At 38.3% G+C, this 22,311-nt stretch overlaps 1 protein-coding gene across 3 annotated transcripts in view; it reads right to left on the bottom strand.

Annotated features, from left to right (window-relative positions):
* The window catches only part of LOC130072359 (cyclin-dependent kinase-like 5), a 36,055-nt gene extending 15,749 nt beyond the window's left edge, over positions 1-20,306 (bottom strand). For all 3 annotated transcript variants that reach the window (XM_056237432.1, XM_056237433.1, XM_056237431.1), the window contains exons 1-9: positions 20,224-20,306; positions 18,696-18,832; positions 18,324-18,444; positions 17,147-17,206; positions 15,517-15,607; positions 10,849-11,038; positions 8,532-8,612; positions 5,254-5,417; positions 3,385-4,408 (exon numbers count right to left, since the gene is read on the bottom strand). In XM_056237432.1, coding sequence (XP_056093407.1) covers positions 3,385-4,408; positions 5,254-5,417; positions 8,532-8,612; positions 10,849-11,038; positions 15,517-15,607; positions 17,147-17,206; positions 18,324-18,444; positions 18,696-18,832; positions 20,224-20,299 — 1,944 coding nt within the window. In that variant the 5' untranslated portion in view covers positions 20,300-20,306. The remainder of the gene's footprint in view (positions 1-3,384; positions 4,409-5,253; positions 5,418-8,531; positions 8,613-10,848; positions 11,039-15,516; positions 15,608-17,146; positions 17,207-18,323; positions 18,445-18,695; positions 18,833-20,223) is intronic.
* Between the last annotated feature and the right edge of the window lie 2,005 nt (positions 20,307-22,311).

Below are 22,311 nucleotides of genomic sequence, written 5' to 3' on the forward strand. Positions count from 1 at the left end.
AGGACCTAAGATGCTGCCCTGTGGAACTCCCATAGAACACACTCGTGACTGTGATGTTACTGAGCCGATTCTTACAGTCTGAGATCTGTCACTTAAATATGATTTAAACATATCTATTGCAGAGGAGGACAAATGAAAAGAAAAAAGTTTATTTAACAAAATTTGATGATTGACTGTATCGAAGGCTTTTCGAAAGTCTATGTATATGACTCCAGTAACCTGACCTTTATTTAAAGACGCCCGTATCTGCTCAGTAAAAAGTAGCAAAGCCGACATAGTCGACCGCAGTGGTCGAAAACCATGCTGACAATCACTGAGCATGTTATTGTATTCAAGGTGATTAATTAATTGATTATATAATGTTTTTTCAAGTAACTTAGAAACAGTTGGAAGAATTGCAATTGGGCGGTAATTCGAGATATTAGTTGTAGTTTATGATTTCATAGTTTTATGATGGATAGATGCACTTTTATGATGGATAGATGCACTTTTATCATGGATAGATGCACTTTTATAATGAATAGATGCACTTTTATGATGGACAGATGCACTTTTATGATGGATAGATGCACTTTTATGATTGATAGATGCACTTTTATGATGGATAGATGCACTTTTATGATGGATAGATGCACTTTTATGATGGATAGATGCACTTTTATCATGGATAGATGCACTTTTATGAATGATAGATGCACTTTTATCATGGATAGATGCACTTTTATCATGGATAGATGCACTTTTATGAATGATAGATGCACTTTTATGATGGATAGATGCACTTTTATGATTGATAGATGCACTTTTATGATGTACAGATGCACTTTTATGATGGATAGATGCACTTTTATAATGGATAGATGCACTTTTATGATTGATAGATGCACTTTTATGATGATAGATGCACTTTTATGATTGATAGATGCACTTTTATAATGGATAGATGGACTTTTATAATGGATAGATGCACTTTTATGATTGATAGATGCACTTTTATGATTGATAGATGCACTTTTATGATGGATAGATGCACTTTTATGATTGATAGATGCACTTTTATGATGGATAGACAAACTTTTATGATGGATAGATGCACTTTTATGATGGATAGATGCACTTTTATGATGGATAGATGCACTTTTATAATGGATAGATGCACTTTTATGATGGATAGATGCACTTTTATAATGGATAGATGAACTTTTATAATGGATAGATTAACTTTTATGATTGATAGATGCACTTTTATAATGGATAGATGAACTTTTATAATGGATAGATGCACTTTTATGATGGATAGATGCACTTTTATAATGGATAGATGAACTTTTATGATGGATAGATGCACTTTTATGATGGATAGATGCACTTTTATCATGGATAGATGCACTTTTATAATGAATAGATGCACTTTTATGATGGATAGATGCACTTTTATGATTGATAGATGCACTTTTATGATGGATAGATGCACTTTTATGATTGATAGATGCACTTTTATGATGGATAGATGCACTTTTATGATGGATTGTTGCACTTTTATCATGGATAGATGCACTTTTATGATGGATAGATGCACTTTTATGATGGACAGATGCACTTTTATGATGGACAGATGCACTTTTATGATGGATAGATGCACTTTTATGATGGATAGATGCACTTTTATGATGGATAGATGCACTTTTATGATGGATAGAGAGATGCACTTTTATGATGGATAGATGCACTTTTATCATGGATAGATGCACTTTTATGATGGATAGATGCACTTTTATGATTGATAGATGCACTTTTATGATGGATTGATGCACTTTTATGATGGATAGATGCACTTTTATGATGGATAGATGCACTTTTATCATGGATAGATGCACTTTTATGATGGATAGATGCACTTTTATCATGGATAGATGCACTTTTATGAATGATAGATGCACTTTTATGATGGATAGATGCACTTTTATGATTGATAGATGCACTTTTATGATGTACAGATGCACTTTTATGATGGATAGATGCACTTTTATAATGGATAGATGCACTTTTATGATTGATAGATGCACTTTTATGATGATAGATGCACTTTTATGATTGATAGATGCACTTTTATAATGGATAGATGCACTTTTATAATGGATAGATGCACTTTTATGATTGATAGATGCACTTTTATGATTGATAGATGCACTTTTATGATTGATAGATGCACTTTTATGATGGATAGATGCACTTTTATGATTGATAGATGCACTTTTATGATGGATAGACACACTTTTATGATGGATAGATGCACTTTTATGATGGATAGATGCACTTTTATAATGGATAGATGCACTTTTATGATGGATAGATGCACTTTTATGATGGATAGATGCACTTTTATGATGGATAGATGCACTTTTATGATTGATAGATGCACTTTTATGACGAATAGATGCACTTTTATGATGGATAGATGCACTTTTATGATGGATAGATGCACTTTTATGATGGATAGATGCACTTTTATAATGGATAGATGCACTTTTATGATGGATAGATGCACTTTTATGATTGATAGATGCACTTTTATGATGGATAGATGCACTTTTATCATGGATAGATGCACTTTTATAATGAATAGATGCACTTTTATGATGCACAGATGCACTTTTATGATGGATAGATGCACTTTTATAATGGATAGATGCACTTTTATGATGGATAGATGCACTTTTATAATGGATAGATGCACTTTTATGATGGATAGATGCACTTTTATAATGTACAGAGGCACTTTTATGATGCACAGATGCACTTTTATGATGGATAGATGCACTTTTATAATGGATAGATGCACTTTTATGATGGATAGATGCACTTTTATGATGGATAGATGCACTTTTATGATGGACAGATGCACTTTTATGATGGATAGATGCACTTTTATAATGGATAGATGCACTTTTATGATGGATAGATGCACTTTTATGATGGATAGATGCATTTTTATGATGGATAGATGCACTTTTATGATGTATAGATGCACTTTTATGATGGATAGATGCACTTTTGTGATGGATAGATGCACTTTTATGATGGATAGATGCACTTTTATGATGGATAGATGCACTTTTATGATGGATAGATGCACTATTATAATGGATAGATGCACTTTTATGATGGATAGATGCACTTTCATGGACTTCAAAACAGAAACAGCCATTCACTGCCATTTTAAAGCTTGGAAGAGCCAGGACATTTTTTTAATATAAGTCCAATTGTATTTGTCTGAAAGAAGAATGTCATATACACCTAGGATGGCTTGAGAGTGAGTAAATCATGGGCTAATTTCTAATTTTGGGTGAACTATCCCTTGAAATAAAAGAGGTATGGACTGACCCTAATGTCGTCTAACCCTGCGTCCCGTGACACGGCGCTGCCCATGTGTCTCGGTAGGGTCCGGTGCTGTAGCTGAGGGGTCAGTAGCTGTAAACTACTGGCCCTGTTGGGCATCCCCTGTCCCACCACCAATCCGCCCGCCTCACCCCCATGGGGACGCCCTCGTTCCCTCCTCACGTACATCGAGTGCCTGTGCGGGCGCTGCTGCGAGGAGAACGGGCTGGTGTAGCCCACGCCGTAGGGGAACTCCTGTGGAGCCGATAGAGACAGTCCCGCTCCGGGGTCGAGCGGATCCACAGGGTTCCCGTCGCTCTTTTGCCGTGACGAGGAGCGCCGGCTGGACGGCTCAACCGTGCTTCCGTCCCGGTCCAGTTTGCTTCGACGTCCCACAGCGGGACTGTGTCCCCCGTGTTGCATTGACGGGCTTCCCGGAGCCGCCAAGTTCAGGTTCATGTTAAGATCCAAGCAGCTGCTGGGGAAGTAGCGGGGCGATCCGGATGGGTCGTCCGGGTGTAGTCGCATATCGCTGAGGTTACTCACGGATTTGGCGTCACTAAGCACTCCGTGACTCTTAGACAAACTCAAGTATGAGGACGACCCCTTTCCGGCGGAGGATGACGACGCGTTCGATTCACCGTATCCGTGACGGCTCTGTTTCTCCCGGTCGCCCGTGAGCGTGCCGGTCTTGCCCTCCACAAAGGAATGGCGGTTCTGGGAACGGGGCGTGTTCGATTTCAGGTATTTGGCGCCGGGACCGTCTGCTGGTTTGCCAAAGTCAAAATCGCCCGATTTTGATTTGGCCTCTTTAGCATGCTGGAGGTCTTTCCCACACGACGCCGAGCGGTTGAGCGGCTGGAAGGATTTAGGGTGCATGACTGGGCTCAGGCTGTTGGCGGACTGGACCGACCCGTTCAGGAACGTCTCGGAGCTGGGAGGGTGGAGGTCTTCGTGCCCATGACGGGGCAGACTGGAGCAGTCACGACTGTTTGAGCGATGGTGACTTGAACTCTTGATAATGTGACCCCTAAAAACCCATTAAAAAAATTAAACAATGCAAACACGAGTGATTGTAAGCAACACTAGCTAAGCTTACATGCATCAATTTATAATCAGATTGATGGCTCAAGTGGATTGAACACCTAATGTTTGAGGAAAAGTGCTTTTTTCCTGCTTAGCCTATTAAAATAGATTCCCAAATCCATTTTTGCCCCTAGTTTTATTTACTCCCAATCAGGGCTTGACATTAACTTTTTTGCTCACCAGCAACTGTGGCAAGTGGTTTTCCAAAGTTTTAATTTTCACTGGCCACAATTATGACATTGATACCATGGGGAAAATTGCCATATAGATATTTTTAATATTATCTCATAATTTGGTAGCAGGTATATTAGGCTGCTGTCACTTTAAGACCGAATGCACGGATCCAATATACTGTTACACATGCGTTTTCTCTCTCAGCTGTTTACCTAAAACATAACTGAACATAACTGTGTTAATGTGGAATACCGGATGACCTACTAAACGTAGCAGAAATGTGCAGATTACAACCAGAGCACACTGTGTAATGTTCTGTATTCCATAATGCAATGCGTTCAAATTGGCTTTCCATTTAATTTGATGTGGCCTTGATTTGCAGTAGGACGAATCTAAATGAAATAAGACTTGTTATTTGATCTTGCAGCCAAAAGCTACACAAAAAATGGTTTAAAAATGCAAAATAACTATTTTCAAGATGAAAAGTGAAGTAGGATAGGAAATAGGATTACACATCTAGCATACTACTCTTTGAAATATTGCATGCTAAACCACATAATTAGCTTGTATACACAGTCAGGAAGTATGTAGTGCTCCACTCTTGCTCCTCCTGACCTGCTGGGGGCGCTGTTGTCCAGAAGGGGCTTCCTCTTGGAGGAGCGGATGGGTGTGGGTGTGAGCGGGCTGGGACGCTCCGTCAGGCGCTGAGTCTGGAAGGCGTGATGGTTCAGACTCTGTTCTGTCAGATAGCGCTCGTTCGGGTACAAAAACAACAGGTTCTGAAAGTATCAAGCCACAATGGTAGATCTCTCAAACAAAACACTTCACAGGGATTGTCTAAATTTCAGTTTTTTTTTTTGTTTTTTTGTTTTTACATTTTCATAAGCACATTCTAGTTATTCTCATTAATAAAATGCATTGGAACATTTTTACTTGCAATATTTTACTATACTTTTTTGTATTATATTGTAGAATGTAATCAAACATTTATATATTACAATTATTATGAATTATTATGAAAATGTAATATAAATACACTTACATTGTAATATAAATTAAATTAAATTGTAATGTGGGCTCATGCATTTACTTAAAGCTGCTTTGAACCGATGTGAAAAGCGCCACACAAATAAATGTGAATTGAAATTGAAATTAACAAATTTAACTAAAGGCAGAACAACCACTGCTACATGAGATAAAAATACTCAAAATATTAATAATTACAAAAATATATATATTGTTACATTATTAATGAGAAAGATTTGTTTGCTTTTCGGTAATAAAATGTAGGGTCACAAAGATAAAAAAATATATATATTTAAGATAAAGATATTTATGCATTTGGGTATTTTTCTTAGTAAATATTATTTTGAGTTGTTTTCTTTGAGGTCATTATTCTCAAGTGTTTTTCTCACTATTCTAATACAGTACATTATACACTCACCTAAAGGATTATTAGGAACACCTGTTCAATTTCTCATTAATGCAATTATCTAATCAGCCAATCACATGGCAGTTGCTTCAATGCATTTAGGGGTGTGGTCCTGGTCAAGACAATCTCCTGAACTCCAAACTGAAGGTCAGAATGGGAAAGAAAGGTGATTTGAACAATTTTGAGCGTGGCATGGTTGTTGGTGCCAGACGGGCCGGTCTGAGTATTTCACAATCTGCTCAGTTACTGGGATTTACACGCACAACCATTTCTAGGGTTTACAAAGAATGGTGTGAAAAGGGAAAAACATCCAGTATGTGGCAGTCCTGTGGGCGAAAATGCCTTGTTGATGCTAGAGGTCAGAGGAGAATGGGCCGACTGATTCAAGCTGATAGAAGAGCAACTTTGACTGAAATAACCACTCGTTACAACTGAGGTATGCAGCAAAGCATTTGTGAAGCCACAACACGCACAACCTTGAGGCGGATGGGCTACAACAGCAGAAGACCCCACCGGGTACCACTCATCTCCACTACAAATAGGAAAAAGAGGCTACAATTTGCAAGAGCTCACCAAAATTGGACAGTTGAAGACTGGAAAAATGTTGCCTGGTCTGATGAGTCTCGATTTCTGTTGAGACATTCAGATGGTAGAGTCAGAATTTGGCGTAAACAGAATGAGAACATGGATCCATCATGCCTTGTTACCACTGTGCAGGCTGGTGGTGGTGGTGTAATGGTGTGGGGGATGTTTTCTTGGCACACTTTAGGCCCCTTAGTGCCAATTGGGCATCGTTTAAATGCCACGGCCTACCTGAGCATTGTTTCTGACCATGTCCATCCCTTTATGGCCACCATGTACCCATCCTCTGATGGCTACTTCCAGCAGGATAATGCACCATGTCACAAAGCTCGAATCATTTCAAATTGGTTTCTTGAACATGACAATGAGTTCACTGTACTAAAATGGCCCCCACAGTCACCACATCTCAACCCAATAGAGCATCTTTGGGATGTGGTGGAACGGGAGCTTCGTGCCCTGGATGTGCATCCCACAAATCTCCATCAACTGCAAGATGCTATCCTATCAATATGGGCCAACATTTCTAAAGAATGCTTTCAGCACCTTGTTGAATCAATGCCACGTAGAATTAAGGCAGTTCTGAAGGCGAAAGGGGGTCAAACACAGTATTAGTATAGTGTTCCTAATAATCCTTTAGGTGAGTGTATATAAAAATATTGCAAAAGAATAATTTTAATTAAATCAACATACAATTAAATGTATCACATCATAGTAATCAGAAAAACATTTGTTTCAATTCCATGTCAAGATGCAAAAACATAATGGTTCTAAAAACAAGTTTAAAGATGTGTATTTGTACATATATCACCCAACAAACATCTATTAATATCCTCCAGAGGAAACAAGCTTCAACAAGCCCATCACACAAGAACACCGCTAGCGTTATTACCACCATGTCCTAAACCTCATTTGTTGAAGATATTTGTTGTACGCATGACTCATCGTTTAATAAACCGACATGACAGAACAAGCGCCGTGTTGAGGGTTTCAGGAGGATAGTTTAATGACAACAATATCAGGGTTATCAGCACAGGATTCATCAGCAGAAACAAGCAAATCACTGTGATGAAAATATAATTAGCGCACAATTATCGCAGTGATGAAATGTCACTTTCACCTAATGAAGCGACGGAGCTACGCGAGTCACACTCATTCGCTAACACACACGCAACAACATGTTGAGTATCTGTGTCTCTTGATGCCCTAACAGGCACTAAACACACCAGTGAAGAGGTGTGTAAGCTTTATCAACGATCCAATCGTCAGGTAAACACAAATGAAGTGCGAGCGAATGGAAACCCCAGTAAACGAGTGTGTGAGATGAATGAAGCGCCATTAGTCAAACACACACACACACGATAATGACAAACCTGCATCACAGGTGAACAGAAGACACGGGATGTGTGTGAGGGGGACAGATGACAAACACAAAAACATTAGTCATTAGTCTGATGATTTAATGTTTCACACAGGGTTAGAACGTGAAGGTTAGAAGCAGAACAACTGTGACTAATTTCTCTCTCTCTGTTTATTCACATGTGATGAACACTCACACACTCACTTATACACACTCACTCTCACTCACTCACTCACTCACTCGCTCACTAGCTCACTTACACACACACACACAAATATAGACACAAAAACACAAACACACATACAGACACCGACACATACACTCTCTCACACACACACACACACAGACAGACAGTGTGTGTGTGTGTGTGTGTGTGACTGAACACACTCCTCTTACCTTCATGAGGTCGAGCAGGACTGTGTGTGTGTGTGTGTGTGGGACTGAACACACTCCTCTTACCTTCATGAGGTCGAGCAGGACTGTGTGTGTGTGTGTGTGTGTGACTGAACACACTCCTCTTACCTTCATGAGGTCGAGCAGGACTGGACTGATGATCCCGAGGTATCGTCTCTCCAGTGTCTGTGGATGGCTCACTGAGGGAAACTACACACACGAGAGTCTTATAAAATAACGTGCACTGCTGAACACTCACAGTGAGAGCAGGACTGTGCGTTAAAGAAGTAGTTCACTTTAAAATTAACCCATGATTTACTCTCCCTCAAGTCATCCTAGGTGTATGATATTGTTCTTTCAGGCGAATACAATCTGAGTTATATTAAAAAATGTCCTGGCTCTTCCAAGCTTTATAATGGCAGTGCATGGCTGTTTCTGTAAAAGTCCATAAAATTGCATCTATCCACTTTTATCATGGATAGATGGACTTTAATAATGGACAGATGCACTTTTATGATGGACAGATGCACTTTTATGATGGACAGATGCACTTTTATGATGGACAGATGCACTTTTATGATGGATAGATGCACTTTTATGATGGACAGATGCACTTTAATAATGGATAGATGCACTTTTATGATGGACAGATGCACTTTTATGATGGACAGATGCACTTTAATAATGGATAGATGCACTTTTATGATGGATAGATGCACTTTTATGATGGATAGATGCACTTTTATGATGGATAGATGCACTTTAATAATGGACAGATGCACTTTTATGATGGATAGATGCACTTTTATGATGGACAGATGCACTTTTATGATGGACAGATGCACTTTTATAATGGATAGATGCACTTTTATGATGGACAGATGCACTTTTATGATGGACAGATGCACTTTTATGATGGACAGATGCACTTTTATGATGGACAGATGCACTTTTATGATGGACAGATGCACTTTAATAATGGATAGATGCACTTTTATGATGGACAGATGCACTTTTATGATGGACAGATGCACTTTAATAATGGATAGATGCACTTTTATGATGGATAGATGCACTTTTATGATGGATAGATGCACTTTTATGATGGATAGATGCACTTTAATAATGGACAGATGCACTTTTATGATGGATAGATGCACTTTTATGATGGACAGATGCACTTTTATGATGGACAGATGCACTTTAATAATGGATACACTTTATGATGGAGAGATGCACTTTTATGATGGATAGATGCACTTTTATGATGGATAGATGCACTTTAATAATGGATAGATACACTTTTTATGATGGATAGATGCACTTTTATGATGGATAGATGCAATTTTATGATGGATAGATGCACTTTTATGATGGATAGATGCACTTTTATGGACTTCAAAACAGAAACAGCCATTCACTGCCATTATAAAGCTTGGAAGAGCGAGGACATTTTTTTATATAACTCTGATTGTGTTCGTCTGAAAGAAGAATGTCATATACACCTAGGATGACTTGAGGGAGAGTAAATCATGGGCTAATGTTCATTTTAAAGTGAACTACTCCTTTAAAGGGATAGTTCGGCCAAAAATGATATTTAACACATGCATTACTCACCCTCAAGCCGTTCGAGATGCATATGTCAATCTTGTTTCAGACGAACACATTTTCAGTTATTTTAGAAAATGTCTTAGACCCTTCAGTGGATATAATGTGAAGCAATGGGGTCCACCTCCTTCAAGTCCCAAAATGTGCATACATCCTTCACAAAAGTAATCAATCCGGCTCCAGGGGGATAAACGAAGGCCTTCTGAGGGTAATCCGTGCGGTTTTGTCGTAAAAATATACATATTTAAAACTTTATAAATGAAAATATCTGACTTCCGGCAACGATCGACGCGCGTTCACGGGTGATGGAAGTCGGCGTACGAGGTAGGACGTAGCGTAGGAACCGTCGTGACGTAGACGTTGTTTTGCTCTGCTCTCTGGCTGCGCGGGCGCGTTCGTTCTACGTCACGACGGTTCCTACGCTACGTCCTACCTCGTACGCCGACTTCCATCACCCGTGAACGCGCGTCGATCGTTGCCGGAAGTCAGATATTTTCATTTATAAAGTTTTAAATATGTATATTTTTACGACAAAACCGCACGGATTACCCTCAGAAGGCCTTCGTTTATCCCCCTGGAGCCGGATTGATTACTTTTGTGAAGGATGTATGCACATTTTGGGACTTGAAGGAGGTGGACCCCATTGCTTCACATTATATCCACTGAAGGGTCTAAGACATTTTCTAAAATAACTGAAAATGTGTTCGTCTGAAACAAGATTGACATATGCATCTCGAACGGCTTGAGGGTGAGTAATGCATGTGTTAAATATCATTTTTGGCCGAACTATCCCTTTAAGAGAGTCGTGTGTGTGTGTGTGTGTGTGAGACAGACTGACCCGTAGCCCGTGGAACCGTGGGTTGCTGTAGAAGAGCTTCATCTGTTCGGGCGGCAGGGGTCCCAGGACCTTCTGGATGGTGAAGAGCTGGTCAATCTCACTCTCACCCGGAAACAAGGGCTGACCGTCACTCAGCTCGCCCAGAATACACCCCACCGACCACATGTCCACCGCCTTCCCGTACGGCGCCCTGACACACACACACACACACAAACAGAGTGAGTCACAGAATTACAGCGGGTGCGAATTTCCCCTTTGCAACGATATGTGATATGTTATCACCATATTATTAGAGGCTTTCACACCGGGGAGTTCTAGGAACTTAGTTATAGTCAAGTCATCTTCATTTATACAGCGCTTTAACAATATAGACTGTTTCAAAGCAGCTTTACAGAGATAACAGGAGATTACAGTAACAGAGATTGTTTGGCTTTACAGCAGCTCTAGAATAAAGTTATTTTCCAGCTAAAGTTAGTTTTGATTGATTCACTTCCGTTGTGAAGATCATTAGTTATTACCTTATGGGCCGCTAACACGACACCGTTCTAACAGAAAACCCTTACCGCGCTCCGGCCGCTCATCCGCACACAGCAGTGCCAGGGGCCGGTTTCACACAGATAGACTTTGACTATGGCTTAGATATAGTAGATAGTCAGACTTCAGATAGACATCTAAATCAGACCGTTGCACAAAGCACTTAAGACTCTGACTATCTTAAGTAGGACTACACTGCAATGCATTCTGGGTAAAATAAGACACTTTTCAAAACAAAAAACATGGCGGATGGAGTAAGCGCATTCAACCGCTCAGTGCAGTTTACACTGAGTGGTAAATATTACACTGTAAATATGTGTGTGTTGGAGGAGTATAACAGTTACAAGGACATTTTACTGGGGAAATTTAGCGGAGAATGTAGAAACAAGAAGAAATGTTTCATTTGGACAAAGATTGCTACGACAGTTAACAGCGTTAATCCGGCCGTTGAGCAGAGCGTTAAAGACGTACAGAAAAGATACAAAAACATGGTACACAATTTAAAAGATAATTATGAAAGTCAAGAAAGTCGCAGGTTGTCATAAAACATAAACTCGCTCAATGAACTACATCTCCCGGGAAGCGAAACAACGAGCGAGATCCGCTGCTCGTGTGTGTGTGCAGTCTGGTACAAAACACTCGATGACGGCGTCACGTTACGATTATAACGCAAGACTATAGAAACAATGACAGACGTTAGCTTCTGTAAAGTTAGCTTCAGTAAAGTTAGCTTCAGTAAAGTTAGCTTCAGTAAAGTTAGCTTCAGTAAAGTTAGCTTCAGTAAAGTTAGCTTCAGTAAAGTTAGCTTCAGTAAAGTTAATATCAGTAAAGTTAGCTTCAGTAAAGTTAGCTTCAGTAAAGTTAGCTTCAGTAAAGTTAGCATCAGTAAAGTTAGCTTCAGTAAAGTTAGCTTCAGTAAATTTAGCTACAGTAAAGTTAGCTACAGTAAAGTTAGCTACAGTAAAGTTAGCTTCAGTAAAGTTAGCTTCAGTAAAGTTAGCTTCAGTAAAGTTAGCATCAGTAAAGTTACCATCAGCAAAGTTAGCTTCAGTAAAGTTAGCATCAGTAAAGTTAGCTTCAGTAAAGTTAGCATCAGTAAAGTTAGCTTCAGTAAAGCTAGCTTCAGTAAAGTTAGCTTCAGTAAAGCTAGCTTCAGTAAAGTTAGCTTCAGTAAAGTTAACTTCAGTAAAGTTAGCTTCAGTAAAGTTAGCATCAGTAAAGTTACCATCAGTAAAGTTACCATCAGTAAAGTTAGCTTCAGTAAAGCTAGCTTCAGTAAAGTTAGCTTCAGTAAAGCTAGCTTCAGTAAAGTTAGCTTCAGTAAAGTTAGCTTCAGTAAAGTTAGCTTCAGTAAAGTAGCTTCAGTAAAATTAGCTTCAGTAAAGTTAGCATCAGTAAAGTTAGCTTCAGTAAAATTAGCTTCAGTAAAGTTAGCTTCAGTAAAGTTTGCTTCAGTAAAGTTAGCTTCAGTAAAGTTAGCTTCAGTAAAGTTAGCATCAGTAAAGTTAGCTTCAGTAAAGTTAGCTTCAGTAAAGTTAGCATCAGTAAAGTTAGCATCAGTAAAGTTAGCTTCAGTAAAGTTAGCTTTATTCATTGATAGAAAATGTGCGCCTTTGGGGTTTGTAGTCTTTGTAATTACGTATTTTTTTACAGTCTTATACCTCAACAGTTTTACATCAAACTGTGACTTTCTTGACTTTAAAATGTATCTTTTAAATTGACAAACATCATATGTGTAATTCAGGGCACAATTCAAACGTTGTCTCTCGCCATTGACTACCATACAATATTTTTCCGAAATAAGGTCCCATGGTGGTCGACCGGAAGCGGCTCGTTTCCACTGAGCGGTGCGGTACAGTACGGGTCGGGTCGGTAAACCATGATCCGGCTAGCGTTTCCACCGCCAACAGTACCCTTACTTGATAGGCGTGGTGTTTGCCGGAAAGAAGCGATCGACGTCATTTTCGCGCGAAGAAGAAAGCGACATAGTAAACAACTATGGATGACATACTGCAGATCTTGTTCTTGCTTCTCGGCATGTTTGTTCAAGAAACAAGCGCCGGCATTAGGCGTTTCTCAATACCAAGTAGCCTATGCAAAGTCCGACTCAGGAGAATGACTCCCGAGGACGCGAGTCCAGTAATTCTGCTAATGGAACAGCGCGTTCTTGAAAGCGCCACTCAGCTCGCTCTGCTACTCTGGTTATCTCTGTATGGACATTTTAGGCAACAATTAAACGAAATATGTTATAAAAACACCACTCTGCTTCTTTTCGATTTCATTTAAATACATTTTAAACATTATAAGCACACAAATGTGGTTCAGGCAACGCATATCCTATTGATTATATTCACTGCATGTATGTAGCCTATATTTATAACAAAACTAAATATAAAACACAACCCTGCCTCTTTTCGTTTAAATGTAAAAATATTAAACATATTCCAGGCAATATGTGCATTGGTACAAATGTTGCAATAAACAACATTACAGATGGTCTTGTAATAAAATAAAAAATGACAAAACTCAACCCTATCTCTTTTTGTAAAATTTTTAGTTTTATCAATAATAGCCATTATAAAAGTATAAGTAAAAGGTACAAAAAGCTATACAGTAAAGCTTTAATAACATAAAGCAAACAATTCAGTCAAATATACAAATCAGCGCTCAAATATATGGAACTTCACTTAGCCTTCTGCGAAAACTATTGGCCAGGGAACGAATTATAGATTCACGAGATCAAAGATCGCCTGTTAGCTCTGTACAAGACGAATTATATCTCATGTTTAACCACTACAGAGACATCAGAGTCAGCGGCAAACATCAGAACGACTAGCCGAGGAAAGGCTGCTCCAGGCGGGGTAACGTTACTTGAGCGCCGATCGTCCGGTGATTGCTTGGAATGGATCTCAGTCAAATTATCATAAATCTATAAATAAACCACAGATTTGAGCTTTAAAAAACTACATTTTCGCCTGAAAAACTCTTAAAACTACATTTCGTGACACAATAACAGTAGTATTATATTTATTATATTATTATATTATATTATGATGGATAGATGCACTTTTATGATGGATAGATACACTTTTATGATGGATAGATGCACTTTTATGATGGATAGATGCACTTTTATGATGGACAGATACACTTTTATGATGGATAGATGCACTTTTATGATGGATAGATGCACTTTTATGATGGATAGATGCACTTTTATGATGGATAGATGCACTTTTATGATGGATAGATGCACTTTTATGATGGATAGATGCACTTTTATGATGGACAGAGGCACTTTTATGATGGATAGATGCACTTTCAACTGTATATTAAAAAATGGCGCTTCTAATGCCCTTGTAGCACGCGCAAGTGACGATACTCTGTCAACCAATCACCGTTCTGCAGTGAGTCTAGCTCCACCCTTTAGTACCGTACCACTGTGCTAGGTACCCCTTCACTTCATGGACTAACACTGATTCTATATGTGTTTAAACATAGATGGCATTAAAGCTCTTTCTGATTCTGATTTATAGAGATCAACTTGAACGTATCGCACAGCGCTGACGCCAGTCATCATGGGAAACTCCCGCAAACGCTGAACGGACACTACGACAAAGATATCGCTTTCATCTTCTGATAACGGATGTTGTATTTCATGAATATGACTTGACCTGAAGAAGGACAGACGCAGGACACACACTCACTTCCCCTGAAGCTCTGTGTGCTTTTGTTTTTGTGATATATGAGGACACAAATGTGTATAATGACATGCATATTACACTGGTATTACAACTTACACGTGATATATGAGGACATTGCATGAGTCCTCATATTTCAAATAGCTTAAAAAACATAAAAAACAATGTGTTTTTTTTAATGTAAAAATGCAGCATGTCTCCTGTGATGGGCAGGTTTAGGGATAGGGGCAGTGTAGGGGGATAGAATATACAGTTTGTCCAGTATAAAAGTCATTACGCCTATGGAATGTCCTCATACATCACAAAAACACGTCTGTGTGTGTGTGTGTGTCTGTGTCTGTGTCTGTCTATGCATGTGTGTGCGCGCATGTGTGCATGTGTGTGTGTGTGTGTGTGTGTGAGGTTGGACGTATGTGTATACACACACACTCACCCCAGCAGCAGTTCTGGGGAGCGGTACCATCGGGTCGCCACATACTCAGTGTAGTTCGCATCGGTTCCTTCAGAAAGATCCCGCGCAAAACCTGCCGGAGAAACACAAGATCTCAGAGAGCGCCTGATTGGAGGAAACCCTGATTAGCATATTCACATCACAAACACCCCAGTAATCTCACGTGTGTGTGTCTCAGATTTACCAACTGTGCTCAAAAGCATTGAAATATCAAATATCAAAGAACATGTGCATGTGTGTGTGTGTGTTCGGGTACATTTCCCAATAAAACAATGAGAACACGTGCAGAATGGAGAACAGCCTGAGCGTCTCACAGCGAGTCTGGAGTGAGAGACAGACGACCTGCTGTTGTCTCGCTCAGTCACACACACACACACACACACACTCATACTCACACTCACACTCACACTCACACTCACACACTCACACTCACACTCACTCTCACACACTCACACTCACACTCACACTCACACTCACACACTTACACTCACACTCACACTCACACTCACTCTCACACTCACACTCACTCTCACACACACACTCACACTCACACTCACACACACACACTCTCACACACACACTCACACTCACACTCACACACACACACTCACACTCACACTCACTCTCACACTCACACTCACTCTCACACACACTCACTCTCACTCTCACTCTCACACTCACACTCACACTCACTCTCACACTCACACTCACACTCACACTCACACACTCACACACTCACACTCACACTCACACACTCACACTCACACTCACACTCACACTCACTCTCACACTCACACTCACACACTCACACACTCACACTCACACTCACACTCACACTCACTCTCACTCTCACACTCACTCTCACACTCACTCTCACACTCACACTCACACTCACTCTCACACTCACTCTCACACTCACACTCACACTCACACACTCACACTCACACACTCACACTCACACTCACACTCACACTCACACTCACACACACTCTCACACTCACACTCACACACTCACACTCACTCACACTCACACACTCACTCTCACTCTCACACTCACACTCACACACACTCACACTCACACTCACACTCACACTCACACTCACACTCACACTCACACACTCACACTCACACACTTACACTCACTCTCACTCTCACACACACACTCACTCTCACTCTCACTCTCACACTCACTCTCACTCTCACACTCACTCTCACACTCACTCTCACACTCACTCTCACACTCTCACACTCACTCTCACACTCACTCTCACTCTCACTCTCACTCTCACTCTCACACTCACTCACTCTCACACTCACTCTCACACTCACTCTCACACTCACACTCACACTCACACTCACTCTCACTCTCACACACACACACACACTCACACTCACTCTCACACTCACTCTCACACTCACTCTCACACTCACACACACACTCACTCACTCACACACACTCTCTCACACACACACACACTCACTCACTAGATCGCTCACTCGCACGCACACACTCACGCACACACACACACTCACGCACACACACACTCACAGACACACAACACATCACACACACTGATTGGTGCTTCCCGATCACATGACTGCAGACACTCACCGAAGTCGCACAGTTTGAGCACGTCATCAGAGCTGATGAGGAGATTCTCCGGCTTGATATCTAGAGACGCGACAGACAAACCTATACAGTCAGCATGTGGAATATTCTATTACAGGTGGGCATTTTGTGGACAATAATTACAATTAAATAATATAATGAAACAATTTGTTTGTTTTTTATTTTTTATTACAGGTGGTCTGACACCTCTGTGGAGGATGATTACTTCATTTTTTTTTTTTATTAAAATATAATTGATTTTATTACAGGTGGTCTTGCACCACTGTGGATAATGATTACAATTAAATAACACAATTAAAATATATATATATATATATATATTTTTTTATATTTTGTTAAAACTTTTTTTTTTCACAGGTTGCCTGGCAACTCTATGAATGATGATTAAAATTAAATAATACAATAAAAATATAATTGATTTTATCTTTTATTTTATTCAAATATAATTAATTGTATTGCAGGTGGTCTGGCACCTCTGTGGAGGATGATTACAATTAAATAATATAATTAAAATATAATAGATTTATTTTATTTTATTAAAATATTTATTTATTTTTATTAAAAAAATATTTTATAACAGGTGGTCTAACACCTCTGTGGATGATGATTAAAATGAAATAACACAATTAAAATATAATAGAATTTTTTTTTTTTTACTTAAAATATAATTAATTACAGATGGTCTCTCACCTGTGTTGACGATGATTATAATTAAATAATATAATTAAAAGATAATTTATTTTTTAAATGAAAAATAATTAATTTAATTACAGGGGGTCTTGTATCTCTGTGGATGATGAATAAATTTAAGTATTATTTATTAAAAAAAAAATATATATATAATTAATTTAATTACAGGTGGTCTGGCACCTCTGTGCATGATGTTTAAAATCAAATAACATAATTAAAATATAATAGATTTTTTATTTTTTTTATTTAAATATATATATGTTTTTATTTAAAAAAAAAATTATTACAGGTGGTCTCACACCTCTGTGAAAGAAAAATAAAATGAAATAATATAATTAAATATGTATTATTAATATAATTAATTTTATTACAGGGGGTCTCACACCTCTGTGTATGAAGAATAAAATGAAATGATATTATAAAATTCTTTTTTTAAATATAATAGATTTTACTGCAGGGGATCTCACACCTCTGTGTACGATGTCGTTCTTATGGCACCAGTGAATGGCTTTGATCAGCTGGTAGATGTACGTCCGGACCTTGTCAGGCGCAGCTCCGTTCGGCATGTCCTCCAGCAGCTCCAGCATGTTCTGCAACACACACACACACACACACATCTTAAAGGGATAGTTCACCCAAAAATGAAAATTAGCCCACTCACCCTCAAGTCATCCTAGGACATTTTTTAATATAACACAGATTGTGTTCATCTGACAGAAGAATGTCATATACACCGAGGATGACTTGAGGGAGAGTAAATCATGAGCTAATGTTCATGTTTGGGTGAACTGTCTCTTTAAGAGCCGCATGAGAAGAGCTCGAGCTGAAGATGTCGTCTCACCTTCTCCACGTACTCGAACACCAGGTAGAGTTTGCCCCGCCGCCGGAACGCCTCCTTCAGCTCCACGATGTTCTCCTGCTTCAGCGTCCGGAGCATCTTCAGCTCACGCATGGTGGTCTCCTTCACCTCCTCATTCTCTGAACACACAGTCCATCAACACACACTGATACAGGCTGACTGCCCGCAACGCTGCTTGTCACCCGTTTATAAGCCATGAAAGAATAATTTTTCTAAAAACTAATAACTCGAGTGCCTCCTTGGATTGTTTTTTTCTTCTAGCATGCGTTAGTTTTCTGTTCATTCACACTGAAGTAGAACCAGAACAACAGAACCTAGAAGTAATTTGTTACTTTAAAAATAATAATAATAATAATAATTTTATTTGTTCCTTGTTATCAGTTGTAAAGCAAAGTAACATTACTCTTGAAAGTAACCAGTGTTATTTTAGTATTATTTATATACTATTCAAGTTGAATGGGCTTTTATTTTTGTATATTCAATTTCTTGTTAATTTTAGTGTGACTTTTAGGAGAAAGAAAGAAAGAAAGAAAGAAAGAAAGAAAGAAAGAAAGAAAGAAAGAAAGAAAGAAAGAAAGAAAGAAAGAAAGAAAGAAAGAAAGAAAGAAAGAAAGAAAGAAAGAAAGAAAGAAAGAAAGAAAGAAAGAAAGAAAGAAAGAAAGAAAGAAGGAAGGAAGAAAGAAAGAAGGAAAGAACCGGTAAGAAAGAAAGAAAGAGAAAGAAAGAAAGAAAGAAAGAAAGAAAGAAAGAAAGAAAGAAAGAAAGAAAGAAAGAAAGAAAGAAAGAAAGAAAGAAAGAAAGAAAGAAAGAAAGAAAGAAAGAAAGAAAGAAAGAAAGAAAGAAAGAAAGAAAGAAAGGACGGACAGAGTTATTGATATATTTTCAGTTTCAAATTCATTGTATTTTAATTTTTAGAAATGTTAAGTGGATTTTTGCCTCTTTAATATTAATATCATATATATATATATATATATATATATATATATATATATATATATAAACATTTATTTATTTTGTTTTATTTACTGTAAGTTAAGTGCTTAAACTTAAACTTATTTGAATTAGGCAACATTTTAATTTTCACTTAGTTTGAGTTTCACATCTAATATTTATATTTTATTTTATTACAGCTTCATTTCAGTGAAAAAAAATGTTTTAAATTAGTTTGAGTTAACGATAATAACCCTGAAAGTGACACTGGAACCAAATACAAAGATAAAGACGTGCGTTTATGTAACTTTAATGCACAACTTATTATTATTTTTAAACATTCTATGCATATTAATTTCTAATAATAACTAAGTTAAACCTGTTTATTATTGTGATATATTAGAATGTTTATAGAACACATGCTATTCTACACATTTGCTCTTCAGATCAATACATGTTGAGATTATTATTTGAATACAGGCGTGTCATCAGTGCAGGCTCATTAATATTCATGAGTTATGATGATGCGTGAGCTGAAGATGGAGGATATTCTGAGCTCGACACGAGTCCCGAAACTCACCCTCACTGTCCTTGAACTTCTTAATGGCCACGATTTCATTCGTCTCCTGCACCAGAGGAAGAATAACACACCACATCAAGACGCCTCACTGAAGAGTTCGAGCAGCGCTGTCCAGAAACACTGTATTATACATTATTAAATGCACATTTTTGGATTATTTAGCGCTTTTTTCACCACATATGTGTAACAAACCACAAGTCAGTGTCACTCAAACTGCAAGTGTTGTTGCTTATTGTGAGAAATATTAATTTCACATACACTACAGTTAAAAAAATTGGGGTAATTAATACTTTTATTTCTGTTCTTTTGAACTCTCTATTCATCAAAGAATCCTGAAAATAAAATGCATGGCGCTTTCCACAAAAATATGAGCAGCACGACTGTTACCAACACTGATAATAATCTTAAATGTTTCTTGAGCATCAAATCATCCTATTAGAGTGATTTCTGAAGGATCATGTGACCCTGAAGACTGGAGTAATGATGCTGAAAATGATCAGGAATAAATTACACTTTACTAGACAATCACATAGAAAACAGCTGATTTACATTGAAATAATATTTCACATTTTTTACTGTATTTTTTAATGCTAGTTGGCTTCATCTACATAAACGTTTGCTAATAAATAACTTAATTTTAAAATTTTACTTTTATAAATAAAATTGTGTCTTTAGTTTGAATTGCTCACTAACATCAGTGCCAGTCATTGTTGTTCTTACAGTTGAATTAAAGCCATATTCCTAATAAATGATAACCATATGGTTACCAACATATGGAGACGCACTCAGTCGCAGTTACACACTCAGCAGAGCACATTTATCCTCACAACACAGTTGGCGGGCATTTTGGACCCTGTGAATGTGTGTTGAGGAGAACTAAAGGACTCGACACACACACTCTCTCTGGCCTATTTTACACACTCGCTGTCTCTATATCCTCCCAGCATCCTTCAGTGCTCTAGATTCACACTTTAGTGTAAAACTAACTCTTACAGACACAGCTGAAATCAATCTTAGGTGTTCATAAATGTGTGTTTGCATACAGTATATTAAACAAAAACTGATCACTGGTGCTGCAAACGGCACATTTATGCTTAATAAATCACACACTGCTACATCTTTATCTATACATGTACACTGGCGTTCAAAAGTTTGGGATCGGTACGTTTAAAAAAAAAAATCTCTTCTGCGCACCAAGGTTGCATTTATTTGATTAAAAATACAAAACAAACAGTATTATTGTGAAATATTATTACAATTTAAAATAACAATTAAAAAAAAAGATTTATTCCTGTGATCAAAGCTGAATTTTCAGCATCATAACTCCAGTCTTCAGTGTCACATGATCCTTCAGAAATCACTCTAATATGAGGATTTGCTGTTCACAAAACAATTCTTATGCACCGATTTATCAGGCAATATAAGCAATTTTTTCATTCTATATTGTATCCTGTCAATCAAAAGGTGTGGAAAAACATGTCAGATTGCAACTCATACCGTGTGTGAAGAAAATGCGTCTTGTGTCGAATTTACTTAGTTTCAAGACAGCGCCACCATGCGGTCAAAAGTTATAATGAGATTTAAAAAATGTCAATAACTTTTGATTAAATTAGCCTGTTGTAACGAAACTGGTCTTAATCGATTCCTTGGCTCATGCCGAGAAAATAGATACCAAGTTTGCCATACCAACCGCCATTTTGAAAACCTACTTTTTCGTGGCGTTAGTCAAAACCGTTTTCAGATCCCGCATAATGCCAAACTGCATCTGAAGCTGTATCTCAGGAAAGATTTGACATACTGACACCAAACTTTATGTGTGTAATTGTCACCCAACACTGAACACACCAGATCAGTTTGGTGTCAGCGCCACCTATTGGTCAAAAGTAATAAGCAATTCGCCTTTGGCTAAGCCCCGCCCCCCTTAGTTACTGTTGCTACGTCCGACAAACAAACTTCATCTGGGCTCTGGTATCAACATGGCTTATGCTGTGACAGCTCTTCCTGCTGACATTTTATCAAACTTTTATAAAGCAGCAAATAAAGTGTCCGATAGAAGTAGTCAAAAGCGGCTGCAATATGCGTTCGAAG

This window comes from Rhinichthys klamathensis, unplaced genomic scaffold (genome assembly GCF_029890125.1).
Source record: "Rhinichthys klamathensis goyatoka isolate OS25496 unplaced genomic scaffold, OSU_Roscu_1.1 h1tg000486l_1, whole genome shotgun sequence".
Classification (NCBI taxonomy): domain Eukaryota; kingdom Metazoa; phylum Chordata; class Actinopteri; order Cypriniformes; family Leuciscidae; genus Rhinichthys; species Rhinichthys klamathensis.